General features: G+C 46.8%; 1 protein-coding gene across 1 annotated transcript; it reads left to right on the top strand.

The window, feature by feature from the left end:
* Positions 1–6048: 6048 nt before the first annotated feature.
* Positions 6049–11092, top strand: LOC136791324 (pancreatic alpha-amylase). The gene is made up of 10 exons (XM_067001205.1): positions 6049–6248; positions 6864–7010; positions 7215–7412; positions 8283–8513; positions 8960–9093; positions 9181–9303; positions 9418–9517; positions 9677–9798; positions 9908–10033; positions 10775–11092. The coding sequence occupies exons 1-10, from the start codon at positions 6081–6083 to the stop codon at positions 10962–10964; spliced, it is 1539 nt and encodes a 512-aa protein (XP_066857306.1). The 5' UTR covers positions 6049–6080; the 3' UTR covers positions 10965–11092.
* The last annotated feature ends 2296 nt before the right edge of the window (positions 11093–13388 follow it).

The raw sequence follows: 13388 nt of genomic DNA, 5'->3' as shown, positions 1-13388 counted from the left end.
TCCCAGGGCTCAGTACTGGGGCCAGTTCTCTTTAATATCTTTATCGATGATCTGGATGAGGAGATCGAGTGCACCCTCAGTAAGTCTGCAGACGACACCAAGTTAGGTGCGTGTGTCGATCTGCTCGAGGGAAGGAAGGCTCTGCAGGAGGATCTGGATAGGCTGGACCGATGGGCTGAGGCCAGCTGTATGAAGCTCAACAAGGCCAAGTGCCGGGTCCTGCACCTGGGGCACAACAACCCCAAGGAGCACTACAGGCTGGGAGATGAGTGGTTGGAAAGCTGCCTGGCAGAGAAGACCTGGGAGTACTGGTTGATAGTCGGCTGAATATGAGCCAGCAGTGTGCTCGGGTGGCCAAGAAGGCCAACAGCATCCTGGATTGCATAAGAAGCAGTGTGGCCAGCAGGTTTAGGGAAGTGATTGTGCCCCTGTACTCGGCTCTGGTGAGGCCGCACCTCGAGTACTGTGTTCAGTTTTGGGCCCCTCGCTACAAGAAGGACATCGAGGTGCTCGAGCGAGTCCAGAGAAAGGCAACGAAGCTGCTGAGGGGTCTGGAGAACAAGTCTTGTGACGAGCAGCTGAGGGAGATGGGGTTGTTCAGCTTGGAGAAGAGGAGGCTCAGGGGCGACCTTATCGCTCTCTATAGGTACCTTAAAGGAGGCTGTAGCAAGGTGGGGGTTGGTCTGTTCTCCCACGTGCCTGGTGACAGGACGAGGGGGAATGGGTTAAAGTTGCACCAAGGGAGGTTTAGGTTGGATGTTAGGAAGAACTTTACTGAAAGGGTTGTTAGGCATTGGAATGGGCTGCCCAGGGAAGTGGTTGAGTCACCATCCCTGGAGGTCTTTAAAAGACGTTTAGATGTAGAGCTTAGTGATATGGTTTAGTGGAGGACTTGTTAGTGTTAGGTCAGAGGTTGGACTAGGTGATCTTGGAGGTCTCTTCCAGCCTAGATGATTCTGTGTGATTCTGTGCATAGCCAAGCATCGCTTAGTGCTCTTGATGGTAGCTAAAGCATAGCATAATATTGTCTCCGTGTTGAAGTAGCTCTGCTCCGTCTCAGATTCCCTTCCACTGAGATCTCTTGCTTCTTGTGACACAACACTGAAGAGGCTTGGCATGTAAGGACAAGTTTGTGTCACTTCATCCTTGATCAGGACACTAAAAAATGGAGGTACTCAGCCTTCCTTAAATTTTTACAGCCAGCAGATCTCCTCTCTCCACCACAGTGCAAAGTTTAAAGCTCCATTTATTGACAAGGTGCACTTTAAAATCAGTCTATAACCTTCACGGTTTTGGAGCTGATCAGAGGGAAAAAAAAAAAAAAAAGAAAAAAGAAAAGAAAAAACACATAAAAAAAAGAACAACAACAAAAGAACAGCAGAAGAAAACCATCTTAGACAGAGATCTCTAATTTAGAGCGCGGAAACTGCAAGCTATCCCAAGGCTATTCTGATCAAAACGAGTGTTGCAAAAGAGCAGTCTTAATTAAGCTTATCCATTTGCTAGGAAGTGTTCTCTGGAAATGGTGACCATCAATAATTTGTTCATGACATATCTCATGAGTAAGACAACTGTTTTCTTCCAAGCAAACAACGCTAAGTCATTCGCTGTCTGTGCAGATGTGGCTTGACCAAAATCTTTCACTGCCTTCTGTGTTGCCTTGTGCTATCCCTCACTGCAAGCAACAGGCTCCCGGCAGTCAAGCAGCAAGTGGAATGGGGAGCCAGCCTCTTTCAAAGGGGCAGGAGTGCTCCCTGGCCTGATCCCAGGGGCAAAAGACAGGTTTGCAATGGATATCCGGACAGAGACTGGAGCACAGCGTATGCTTGTCTCCATGCTGCATTACGTTGTTGTAAAGTTTTTTTTGTGTTTGTTTTGGTTGGTTGATTTTGGGTTTGGTTGGTTCGTTGAATGTTGTTTAGTTTTGGTTCTGGCCCATGTTGACATTCAGGTCTAACACTCACAAACTGGGTGTTTCTCTCCTAACTATGAGACAGACATTACCTATCCCCAAATGTAAAATTCTAGCCATAAAGACTGCAAGTTCTAACCACCACAGCTTTTGTGGAAAATGATTGAAATGACATACATCCTCCTGAGGTGTCCATAAATAACAGGCAACAAAGGCATGCAGATGTCCTTCTTGTACTAAGGGGCCCAAAACTGAACACAGTACTCGAGGTGCGGCCTTGCCAGAGCAGAGTACAGGGAGCGATCACCTCCCTGGTCCTGCTGGTTACACTATTCCTGATACAAGACAGGATGCCGTCGGCCTTCTGGGCCACCTGGGCACACCGCTGGCTCATGTTCAGGTGAGCATTGACCAACACCCCCAGATCCTCTTCCTCTGCACAGCTTTCCAGCCACTCGGCCCCAAGCCTGTGGCGCTGCATGGGGTTGTTGTGGCCAAAGTGCAGGACCCAGCACTTAGCCATGTTGAACGTTATCCCATTGGCCTCTGCCCGTCAAGCCAACCTGTCCAGGTCCTGCTGCAGGGCCTTCCTACCCTCTGGCAGATAGACACATCCCCCCAACTTGGCATCCATCATCTGTCAGATGGATATCTCTTTGCTTGTGATCATGTCTGAAACCAAATTTGCCCTCATGTTGGACTGTAGCATTTATTTTATGTGATGTAGAAATTGAAGACTCGGCCTCAGCACTGCACGTACTACTGGAATTAAATATTATATATAAACACATACAAATATGATTTGTGCCTTCAGACTGGTTCACAAATTCTAAGTTGAGTATGCCTGAGAAAGACATGCATTCCACATTTACCTTTGGAACAGCCAGCATGGATAATAGTTTGCAGCAAGCCACTGGGGATAACTGGCCCTCCAGAACTGGGGTGCCACTGCGCGAATCTAGCTCAGGCTGTAGGAGTTGTTCTCATTGGAAGAAAAGGACAGGACAAAATCAAAGCATAAAAGAGCTTCACAACAGGACACGTGCTGCTAAAGGTAATCCTAATTGTGATGATCGTTCAATCCATTAGGGTTGAACTGGCTTGTACTGGCTTGGATTGGATTGGCAAGTTTGGATGAGGGAAATGAGAGAGTGCCTCCTCTCCTGAGAACTACCAAAACTTCAGCTCCTACGGCTTACGTCCTTGGGCACTGCTCTGTCCACAGCCTCAGCCTCTTCTAATGTGAACTCATATGTGGGTGTACTGGAGATGACATGATACGTGAGGAAGACCGCAGGAATGGGACGCTCAAGATGCTAACGGACAATCTGTACATCTTCAGACACTCCACTCAGACACCTTAGCCTTGCTTTCGATAGTCTCTATTCACCTGACTGTGCTCTAGCTCAAAGACATCCCCCCTCCAAACAACTGAGCCTACCACCTCCTGGTGAGTTGACCATTAGAAATCCCGACATAGATTTCAAGGCGTCTTGCATTTCTGAAGGGCAGTTGTCACTCGCCCACTGGACTGCAGAGCTCAGCCTTTCCTGGTGTGTAGGAACAGGCCCATGGCATCACTGCCACCTCTCAGGAGGAGGAAGGTAAAAAGGACACAAACACAAACTTAGTCAGAAAGAGAGGCAGAAAGGAAAATCATGGCGATTACCTCTTGGTAAATGAACGGTTTTGTTCCTGAAGGAAACCATTGAGTATTCAGAGTGTTCAGCTTGTCCAGAAATGCTTTGATGTCCCCAGGCCACATATGCTTGGCAGCATCAATCCGGAAGCCTGCTACACCAATACTAATGAGGTGATTCATGTACTCTGCAACTTTTGAGCGTACATAGTCTTTGTCCAGGGCTAGATCAAGAAGACCACTCAAGCGATATTCACAGACCTGTGTAAGGAAAAAGGAGCAAGGTAAAGGAAACGGAGAAAGGAAAAAGAAAGGAAAAGGAAAAGGAAAAGGGAAAGGGAAAGGGAAAGGGAAAGGGAAAGGGAAAGGGAAAGGGAAAGGGAAAGGGAAAGGGAAAGGGAAAGGGAAAGGAAAAGGAAAAGGAAAAGGAAAAGAAATGGGAAAGGAGAAAGGAAAAGGAAAAGAAGGAAGGAGAAGGAGGAAGGAGGAATGAAGAAGGAAGAAGAAGGAAGGAGAAAGTAATGAATAGCACTGTGGTCTCACTCCATGCAGCAGCTTATAAAGCAGCTGTCAATAAAATATCACCTCCACATCTTGATGTCATCAGAGTTCAGTGTGGGAATTGGCACTGAGTATTGTTGCAAAGCAGATGAAGGCTGAGCTGTGACCTTGTGAAAGAACTGCCACACATTCCATGTACAAAATGACTACCGCGTGCAGCCAGGGTAGCATCCTGCACTGCTGCCAGTGTTACAGGGGTCACCTTATCAGGCTCAGCTGAGTTTACCAGCCGTAAGGAAGAGCTCACTGGTGCAGCTGAGCGCAACACGTTGTAAGACTTGAACAGCTGAATCACACTGGTAATTGGAAATTGGCCTTATGTTTTTTTAGTGTTATTTCACAGTGCCTGCTAGCAAATATTACAGTTTTTCATCACACAATCATGCAGAGTAACTGTTGCTCTACCTGAGTTAAAGTGATGAGTTTCAAGTACTTTCCTGTGGAGCGCCTCCATAGGCTTTCACCTTCCTTTAAATGACCACTGATTTATCTGAGTCAAGGAGAGAAATGCAAAATTAGATGTAAAGAGATAGTGCAGATGGATTTTTAATGTCTGTCATAAAACTGAATTGGAAAGCCAAATGGATCCGTTGCCTAAGCCTCTGCTGGCTTTTCCTGCACTTTCCACTTTCAAAAACCTTCCAGCTTTTGCTTGTGACATGATATGAGGATCTCATTTGGAACTAATATATAACATCAAGTTCTTAGTACAACACTCCATGAGTAAGCTGGAGTCAGGCCCATGATAAAACAACACTCTGTGAGAATTCAAAAACCAGAAAATCCCTGACACTTAGTGAATAACCGTGAGAAAAGCAAGAAGTCCACAAACAGGCATACCCACTCCAAGAGAAAATGTCATTACACTTTGTACCTGAACTGCCTCGAGTATGTTCTTTCTAAACTAGCCATGACATTCCATATGCGTCAGATACATTCTTGTCTTTCCCAGAATTTGTGTTCAAGGATGAAATGAAAAAGCAGGTCCTATTTGCCCACCTGTTCATTTTCGTGTCATAGACCTTACTAGAGGTCTTTTTCCACTACAAAAAATGAAATAGTATATTGCCTTTATTTTAACTAATAGAAATGGCACATTGATTGGTGGGAACTTTGGTTCATTGGTTTGTACCTTCAGTACTGGCACAGTAGAAGACAAATATTTCTAAATGGGAGCAAGAGGGAAAAAGGATTCTAACATCGTAAGTAAAAGGACTCAATTCATTCTACCAAAAAATATGCACCAGCTCCACACATGACCTTGTCTACTCTTCAACAACAAGCAACCAGTGAGGTGATTACAAATTGTGATTAAGAGGATAGTGAGAACAAACTGATTGTTTGTCATTATTGGCAAGATCAACCCAATGCATCTGAGGTCAAATTTTAAAACACCATTCCCTCTAGGCTTGTCTTAAGCTAATGGTAAGTGATTCAGCTGTTCAAGTCTCACAACGTGTTATGTGATGCATCTGCTATTGACTGAGAGTGGCTGGTGTGGTAGCCAGGTGTGAGCTGGGATTAATCGTGAGCGCTAGATGCCTCTGAATGCTGATGCATTCATTCGTTCTCTGAGAGCTATTAGAGTTCCACTTGTCTTTTAATTCCTTTCCTTTCCTTTTACGTTCCAGAGCTCCCCTTGAGGGTCCACGTGTCACGCCTGGGCTAACTTCTGATACATTATCTTTGTTTATATGACTGGAAAGAATAAAGTCCCAAATTTGGGTGCGCTGCGCACAGACTGCTTGGTTTATGATAAGGCATAAGCATTATCAAAAGGTATTTTATCTTCAGCTGTGGGGAAATTTGGGAAAAAAACAAAATGGAAGAGTGATACCCAGCTCGCTAGCCAAACAATAACTGATAGAGTTTATCTCTGAGAAATCTGTCAGCTGCAATAAGAACTTAGTCATCTTGCAGGAGTATAAATGGCCAGTGGAGAGACCACAGCCTTATGCTGAAGGCACCATGCAAGTTCTCCTTCTCCTCGCGGCCGTAGGGCTTTGCGGGGCGCAGTACAACCCCAACACTAAGGCTGGGAGGACATCTATTGTACATCTCTTTGAATGGCGCTGGGCCGATATTGCTCTTGAGTGTGAACGCTACTTAGCTCCTAATGGATTTGGAGGAGTTCAGGTACGTTGTTTCCTGCCCGTAGGTAGTAAAACTGCTTTGTAGCATTTGAGTAATGAACCTCATAAGGCCAGAATCAGAGACAGCCAGCTCTGAGTAACTTTGGTGTGGAACGTGGGGATGGAAGTAGTAAATGCTGTTAGGCGCAACCAGAGATCCTGCCGGCCTGGGTAGAGTGTCTCTCCAGCAGACCAGCTGCAAAGGTGCATGCTTTCCCCAATGGGCTTCCCTTGGAAGGCTAAGTTTTCCTCATCCCTTTTTACTGAGGCAAGTGTCTCAGCGTGGAGTTTTGGCTTTCCAAAGGATGTCTCTATTCCAGACAAAAGTAGTTCCTGGGGCTTCAGCCCTGCCATGCGCGTGTCCATGGACAGCAGGCCCAGGCTGGACGTGAGCAGCCCATGGGAACAAAATCTAACTTCCTTGTCACCAGTCTACAAGACTGACATCTCGCTGACCCAAGCTTGTGCTGCAGGGAGGGAGAGAGAGCGAGAGAGACCGGGTCTGGCGCAAAGCCTGTCTCTCATGGAAATCCAGGACTAATCTTGGTGCACATTTTGCACATAGAACTTGAAATAAAAACTACTGATTTCTTACTGAGGTCCACCATCTCACCTGCAGGTTTCTCCTCCAAATGAAAATATCGTCATTACTAACCCAAACAGACCCTGGTGGGAAAGATACCAGCCCATCAGCTACAAGATCTGCACTCGATCAGGAAACGAAAATGAATTCAGGGACATGGTGACCAGATGCAACAACGTTGGAGTAAGTGCCTTTAAAACATGTAACTGATACAGCGAGCAGTGCGGTTTCAACTTACGGAAGTCACTGCTCCTGTCCTCAAAGGAGGAATAAATGGAGAATGAAGTGAAAGGGGAAAAATGTCGAATTAACAGTGATGCGGTAAAGCTCTGACTGTCGCTTCCCAGTGCTACAAAGCATACTGAAGTGCAATCACTACTTTTCCAGGTTTATATTTATGTGGATGCTGTTGTCAACCACATGTGTGGGGCTGCGGGTGGCTCAGGAACCCACTCAACCTGTGGAAGCTATTTCAATGCTGGGAGCGAAAGTTTTCCAGAAGTGCCGTACTCTAGCTGGGATTTCAATGATGGCAAATGTCACACCTCAAATGGAGAAATCCAGAATTATGGAGACATGTACCAGGTAAATTTCTATGGGAAAACTGTGAATTCTTTTTTAACCTGTTGTGTAAAGATTACCGTAAGGCCACACAAAGGGAGTAGTTTACCACAGATTCAGCGCTTCGCCACCTGACCAGTGAATACAGTGGTGAGCGTCATAGGCTTCTCTTCAGGGAAGGTACTTGTGGTGCACAGTATTGTAGGCACTGAGAAATCACAAACCTGCCCCACATCTTTCATGTGTCATGCGCAGGAGTGTGCGCCTGAACTGATGGGGCCCAAGGCACTCAGCTGCACCAGTGAGCTCTTCCTTACGGCTGGTAAACTCAGCTGAGCCTGATAAGGTGCCCCCTGCAAAACTGGCAGCAGTACAAGATGCTACCCTGGCTGCACACGGTAGTCTTTTTGTACATGGAATGTGTGGCAGTTCTTTCGCAAGGTCACAGCTCAGCCTTCCATCTGCTTTGCAACGATACTCAGTGCCTATTCCCACACTGAACGCTAATGACATCAAGATGTGGAGGTGATATTTTACTGACTGCTGCTTTATAAGCTGCTGCATAGAGTGAGACCACAGTGCTCTTCATTACCTTCCTCCTCCTCCTTTCTCCTTTTCTGTTTCTTTGTCCTTTTCCTTTTCCTTTCCCCTTCCTTTTCTTTTTGCTTTCGCTTTTGCTTTTCCTTTCTCCTTTGGCCTTTTTTTCTTTTTCCTTTTCAGTTTTTTTTCTTTTTCTTTCTCTTTTTGTTTTTCATATTCTTTTTCTTTTTTTTTCCTTTCTCTTCCCTTTCATTTGTCTTTTTCTGTCTCCTTTCTCTTTTGGTTCTGCTTTTGCTTTCCCTTTTCCGTTCTCCTTTAACCTTTTCCTTTACCTTGCTCCTTTTCCTTACACAGGTCCGTGACTGCCGCTTGACTGGTCTTCTTGATCTGGCCCTGGACAAGGACTATGTACGCTCAAAAGTTGCAGAGTACATGAATCACCTCATTAGTATTGGTGTAGCAGGCTTCCGGATTGATGCTGCCAAGCATATGTGGCCTGGGGACATCAAAGCATTTCTGGACAAGCTGAACACTCTGAATACTCAATGGTTTCCTTCAGGAACAAAACCGTTCATTTACCAAGAGGTAATCGCCATGATTTTCCTTTCTGCCTCTCTTTCTGACTAAGTTTGTGTTTGTGTCCTTTTTACCTTCCTCCTCCTGAGAGGTGGCAGTGATGCCATGGGCCTGTTCCTACACACCAGGAAAGGCTGAGCTCTGCAGTCCAGTGGGCGAGTGATAACTGCCCTTCAGAAATGCAAGACGCCTTGAAATCTATGTCGGGATTTCTAATGGTCAACTCACCAGGAGGTGGTAGGCGGCAACTTAGGGCAACTCTACAGCCCCATCTTTCCACATGGTTATATCATGTATTGTACCAACTTTTGGTTGATCTGCCTGGCAGAAATGAATGTGCTAGCCATTGAATTTCTCTCGATCTAAAGCATGAGGTGATGTTGCCGGCGGTATGCTGCAGATTTTTTGTCTCTGTGGGACCGGAACAGATGATTACCTTCTGCTTCCTGTACTAGGTAATTGACTTGGGTGGCGAGCCGATCACAGGCAGTCAGTACTTTGGAAACGGCCGAGTGACCGAATTCAAATACGGTGCAAAACTGGGGACAGTGATCCGCAAGTGGAATGGAGAAAAGATGTCCTACTTAAAGTAAGGGTGACCATCCTGCAGCTTGCCTAGGATACGCTGGATGTGCAGCTTGGCGGGGTAGATTCAAGTCTTTGTGTTTTTGGCCAGGAACTGGGGAGAAGGCTGGGGCTTTGTGCCTTCTGACAGAGCCCTGGTCTTTGTGGATAACCATGACAACCAGCGGGGGCACGGGGCTGGTGGAGCTTCCATTCTAACCTTCTGGGACGCCAGGTAAGGAATGCTGGGTTGTCTGGGTGATGCCTCTTCCTCTTGCTGATTTGTTTGTCTGTTTGTTCCCCGGCACGCTTTCTCTTGCCACGTCTCATTATGCTTTTGGCCCATCAGGCTTTATAAAATGGCCGTTGGTTTCATGTTGGCTCATCCGTATGGGTTCACACGTGTGATGTCAAGTTATCGTTGGACAAGAAATTTTGTAAACGGGCAGGTAAGTTTGTAACGCTGAAGATTCACGTTTGCTAAACTTCTCAAGTGATTTCTCTGTCCCGTGTTGGATCGGGTGGGTGGAAATTAGATGCGTCATCCTTCCTGCTTTTTGCTCTGCGTTTTCCAGTAAGGACTTTCAAATGTCTCTTTTCAATGAAAGGATGCCAACGACTGGATCGGACCACCTAGCAACTCGGATGGATCAACAAAATCTGTTACAATCAATGCGGACACCACCTGTGGCAACGGCTGGGTTTGTGAACATCGCTGGCGGCAAATAAAGTAGGAGACTCTGGAGCAAAATGCAGTAAAAGCAGTGACTTTTGCATCATGAGCCTCTTGGCTGTGGAGCTCTTGCAACTCCAGTGACAGCCATTCCTTGCATTTTCAGGAACATGGTTATCTTCCGTAACGTGGTAGACGGCCAGCCTTTCTCAAACTGGTGGGACAACGGCAGCAATCAAGTAGCTTTTGGCCGTGGCAATAAAGGCTTCATCGTCTTTAATAACGACGACTGGTAAGTCGGTGGGAGAGACCGTATCCCCGAGGAGAAGCATAGCTCCCCAACCGGAACACTGAAAGGGCTCAGATGTTTGGAGGGGGGATGTCCTTGTGCTAGAGCACAGTCAGGTGAATAGGGATTATCGAAAGCAAGGCTAAGGTGTCTGAGTGGAGTGTCTGAAGATGTACAGATTGTCCGTTAGCATCTTGAGCGTCCCATTCCTGCGGTCTCCCTCACGAATCATGTCATCTCCAGTACACCCACATATGAGTTCACATTAGAAGAGGCTGAGGCTGTGGACAGAGCAGTGCCCAAGGATGTAAGCCGTAGGAGCTGAAGTTTTGGTAGTTCTCAGGAGAGGAGGCACTCTCTCATTTCCCTCATCCAAACTTGCCAATCCAATCCAAGCCAGTACAAGCCAGTTCAACCCTAATGGATTGAACGATCATCACAATTAGGATTACCTTTAGCAGCACGTGTCCTGTTGTGAAGCTCTTTTATGCTTTGATTTTGTCCTGTCCTTTTCTTCCAATGAGAACAACTCCTACAGCCTGAGCTAGATTCGCGCAGTGGCACTCCAGTTCTGGAGGGCCAAAAGAGAGCACAGGGAGAGAAGCAGGGTCAGGCTCAGAACTCCCTTGCATTACATTGCCCTTCCAAGTCATGCAATAGCATCAGCTTCAGAATTCCTTTACCCAGTTTGAAATACCTGTTTTGAAATCAACGGAGAAGCAGCGTTCACTGATTTTCACACAGGTACATGAACACCAATTTGCAAACTGGTCTGCCTGCTGGTACCTACTGTGATGTTATTTCTGGACAAAAGGAGGGCAACAAATGTACTGGAAAGCAGGTGTATGTTTCCGGGGATGGAATGGCTAACTTCCAGATCAGTAACAGCGACGAAGATCCATTTGTTGCAATTCACGTTAATGCCAAGTTATAACTTCAATCAGAATTTGTTTCTCTCCTGTCGGTCTGTACGTATGCTGTTTCCCCCATTTGCGATTCCCTGGTGTTCAAGAATGAGTGATTCTCCATACCCAGTGAATAATAAACGGCAATCAAACTGAAGAGTGATGTCTTTTCTCCTAACGAACGGGATCGTAGTAGCATTATCACGTCATAACCAGGGGCAATACCATTGGTAGCTCTTAAGGCTACCGAGAGAGCACTGCATTTCCCAGATCACAAAAACACAGAAGAAAATAAAAAATAACACAAAAGAAGCCAGCACCTGAGGAAGTTAAAATGCTCTATTTCCAAGGCTGATAGGTGCACGCATAGCCGTAACCTGGAGCAGGCACATTGTGGCGGGCAGCTGCAAGCAGTGCCTCTGCTTGCTGGCAGTAGGTCCCTTCTCTGGGGCAAAGCCAACGTGGAGCCCAGGTCAGCAGATGAAGCTGGGCTGTGCCAATCCATTACTCCAGCCTTTGACATCATTCAAGCCAGTGAGTGGCGTGGTTCACACTCAGTTTATGTCGTTTAGCAAACAAAAGCTCAGTTCTCCCACCGTTATCCCCAGTGGCTTGCTGCAAATTAACATTCATGCTTGCTATTCCACCTGTAAATGTGAAGTGAGCTGCATCCCCTTGCAGGGCCACCAGGTGATCAGGCCCTGTTAGCATGGTTTTATGAAAGGCAGGTCCTGCTTGGCTAACCTGATCTCCTATGACAAAGTGACATGCTGGGTGGATGAGGGAAAGGCTGTGGATGTGGTCTACCTTGACTTCAGTAAGGCTTTTGACACCGTTTCCCACAGCATTCTCCTCAAGAAACTGGCTGTTCTTGGCTTGGACTGGCGTATGCTTCGTTGGGTTAGAAACTGGCTGGGTAGCCGGGACCAAAGAGTTGTGGTGAATAGAGTTGAATCCAGTTTGAGGCCGGTTACTAGTGGAGTCTCCCAGGGCTCAGTACTGGGGCCAGTTCTCTTTAATATCTTTATCGATGATCTGGATGAGGAGATCGAGTGCACCCTCAGTAAGTCTGCAGACGACACCAAGTTAGGTGCGTGTGTCGATCTGCTCGAGGGAAGGAAGGCTCTGCAGGAGGATCTGGATAGGCTGGACCGATGGGCTGAGGCCAGCTGTATGAAGCTCAACAAGGCCAAGTGCCGGGTCCTGCACCTGGGGCACAACAACCCCAAGGAGCACTACAGGCTGGGGGATGAGTGGTTGGAAAGCTGCCTGGCAGAGAAGACCTGGGAGTACTGGTTGATAGTCGGCTGAATATGAGCCAGCAGTGTGCTCGGGTGGCCAAGAAGGCCAACAGCATCCTGGATTGCATAAGAAGCAGTGTGGCCAGCAGGTCTAGGGAAGTGATTGCCCCCCTGTACTCGGCTCTGGTGAGGCCGCACCTCGAGTACTGTGTTCAGTTTTGGGCCCCTCGCTACAAGAAGGACATCGAGGTGCTCGAGCGAGTCCAGAGAAAGGCAACGAAGCTGCTGAGGGGTCTGGAGAACAAGTCTTGTGACGAGCAGCTGAGGGAGATGGGGTTGTTCAGCTTGGAGAAGAGGAGGCTCAGGGGCGACCTTATCGCTCTCTATAGGTACCTTAAAGGAGGCTGTAGCAAGGTGGGGGTTGGTCTATTCTCCCATGTGCCTGGTGACAGGACGAGGGGGAATGGGTTAAAGTTGCACCAAGGGAGGTTTAGGTTGGATGTTAGGAAGAACTTCTTTACTGAAAGGGTTGTTAGGCATTGGAATGGGCTGCCCAGGGAAGTGGTTGAGTCACCATCCGTGGAGGTCTTTAAAAGACGTTTAGATGTAGAGCTTAGTGATATGGTTTAGTGGAGGACTTGTTAGTGTTAGGTCAGAGGTTGGACTAGGTGATCTTGGAGGTCTCTTCCAGCCTAGATGATTCTGTGTGATTCTGTGCATAGCCAAGCATCGCTTAGTGCTCTTGATGGTAGCTAAAGCATAGCATAATATTGTCTCCGTGTTGAAGTAGCTCTGCTCCGTCTCAGATTCCCTTCCACTGAGATCTCTTGCTTCTTGTGACACAACACTGAAGAGGCTTGGCATGTAAGGACAAGTTTGTGTCACTTCATCCTTGATCAGGACACTAAAAAATGGAGGTACTCAGCCTTCCTTAAATTTTTACAGCCAGCAGATCTCCTCTCTCCACCACAGTGCAAAGTTTAAAGCTCCATTTATTGACAAGGTGCACTTTAAAATCAGTCTATAACCTTCACGGTTTTGGAGCTGATCAGAGGGAAAAAAAAAAAAAAGAAAAAAGAAAAGAAAAAACACATAAAAAAAAGAACAACAACAAAAGAACAGCAGAAGAAAACCATCTTAGACAGAGATCTCTAATTTAGAGCGCGGAAACTGCAAGCTATCCCAAGGCTATTCTGATCAAAACGAGTGTTG

This window comes from Anser cygnoides, chromosome 8 (assembly GCF_040182565.1).
Source record: "Anser cygnoides isolate HZ-2024a breed goose chromosome 8, Taihu_goose_T2T_genome, whole genome shotgun sequence".
Classification (NCBI taxonomy): Eukaryota; Metazoa; Chordata; class Aves; order Anseriformes; family Anatidae; genus Anser; species Anser cygnoides.
Note: the sequence above shows the minus strand (reverse complement) of the source record. Positions and strands in the feature narration are given on the sequence as shown.

Bases quoted from the DNA above. Each gene is read 5' to 3' on its own strand.
- LOC136791324 (XM_067001205.1), top strand. From the start codon at position 6,081: ATGCAAGTTCTCCTTCTCCTCGCGGCCGTAGGGCTTTGCGGGGCGCAG. The intron at 7,011-7,214 runs GTAAGTGCCTTT...CTACTTTTCCAG, and splicing joins CCAGATGCAACAACGTTGGA to GTTTATATTTATGTGGATGC. The intron at 10,034-10,774 runs GTAAGTCGGTGG...ATTTTCACACAG, and splicing joins GTCTTTAATAACGACGACTG to GTACATGAACACCAATTTGC.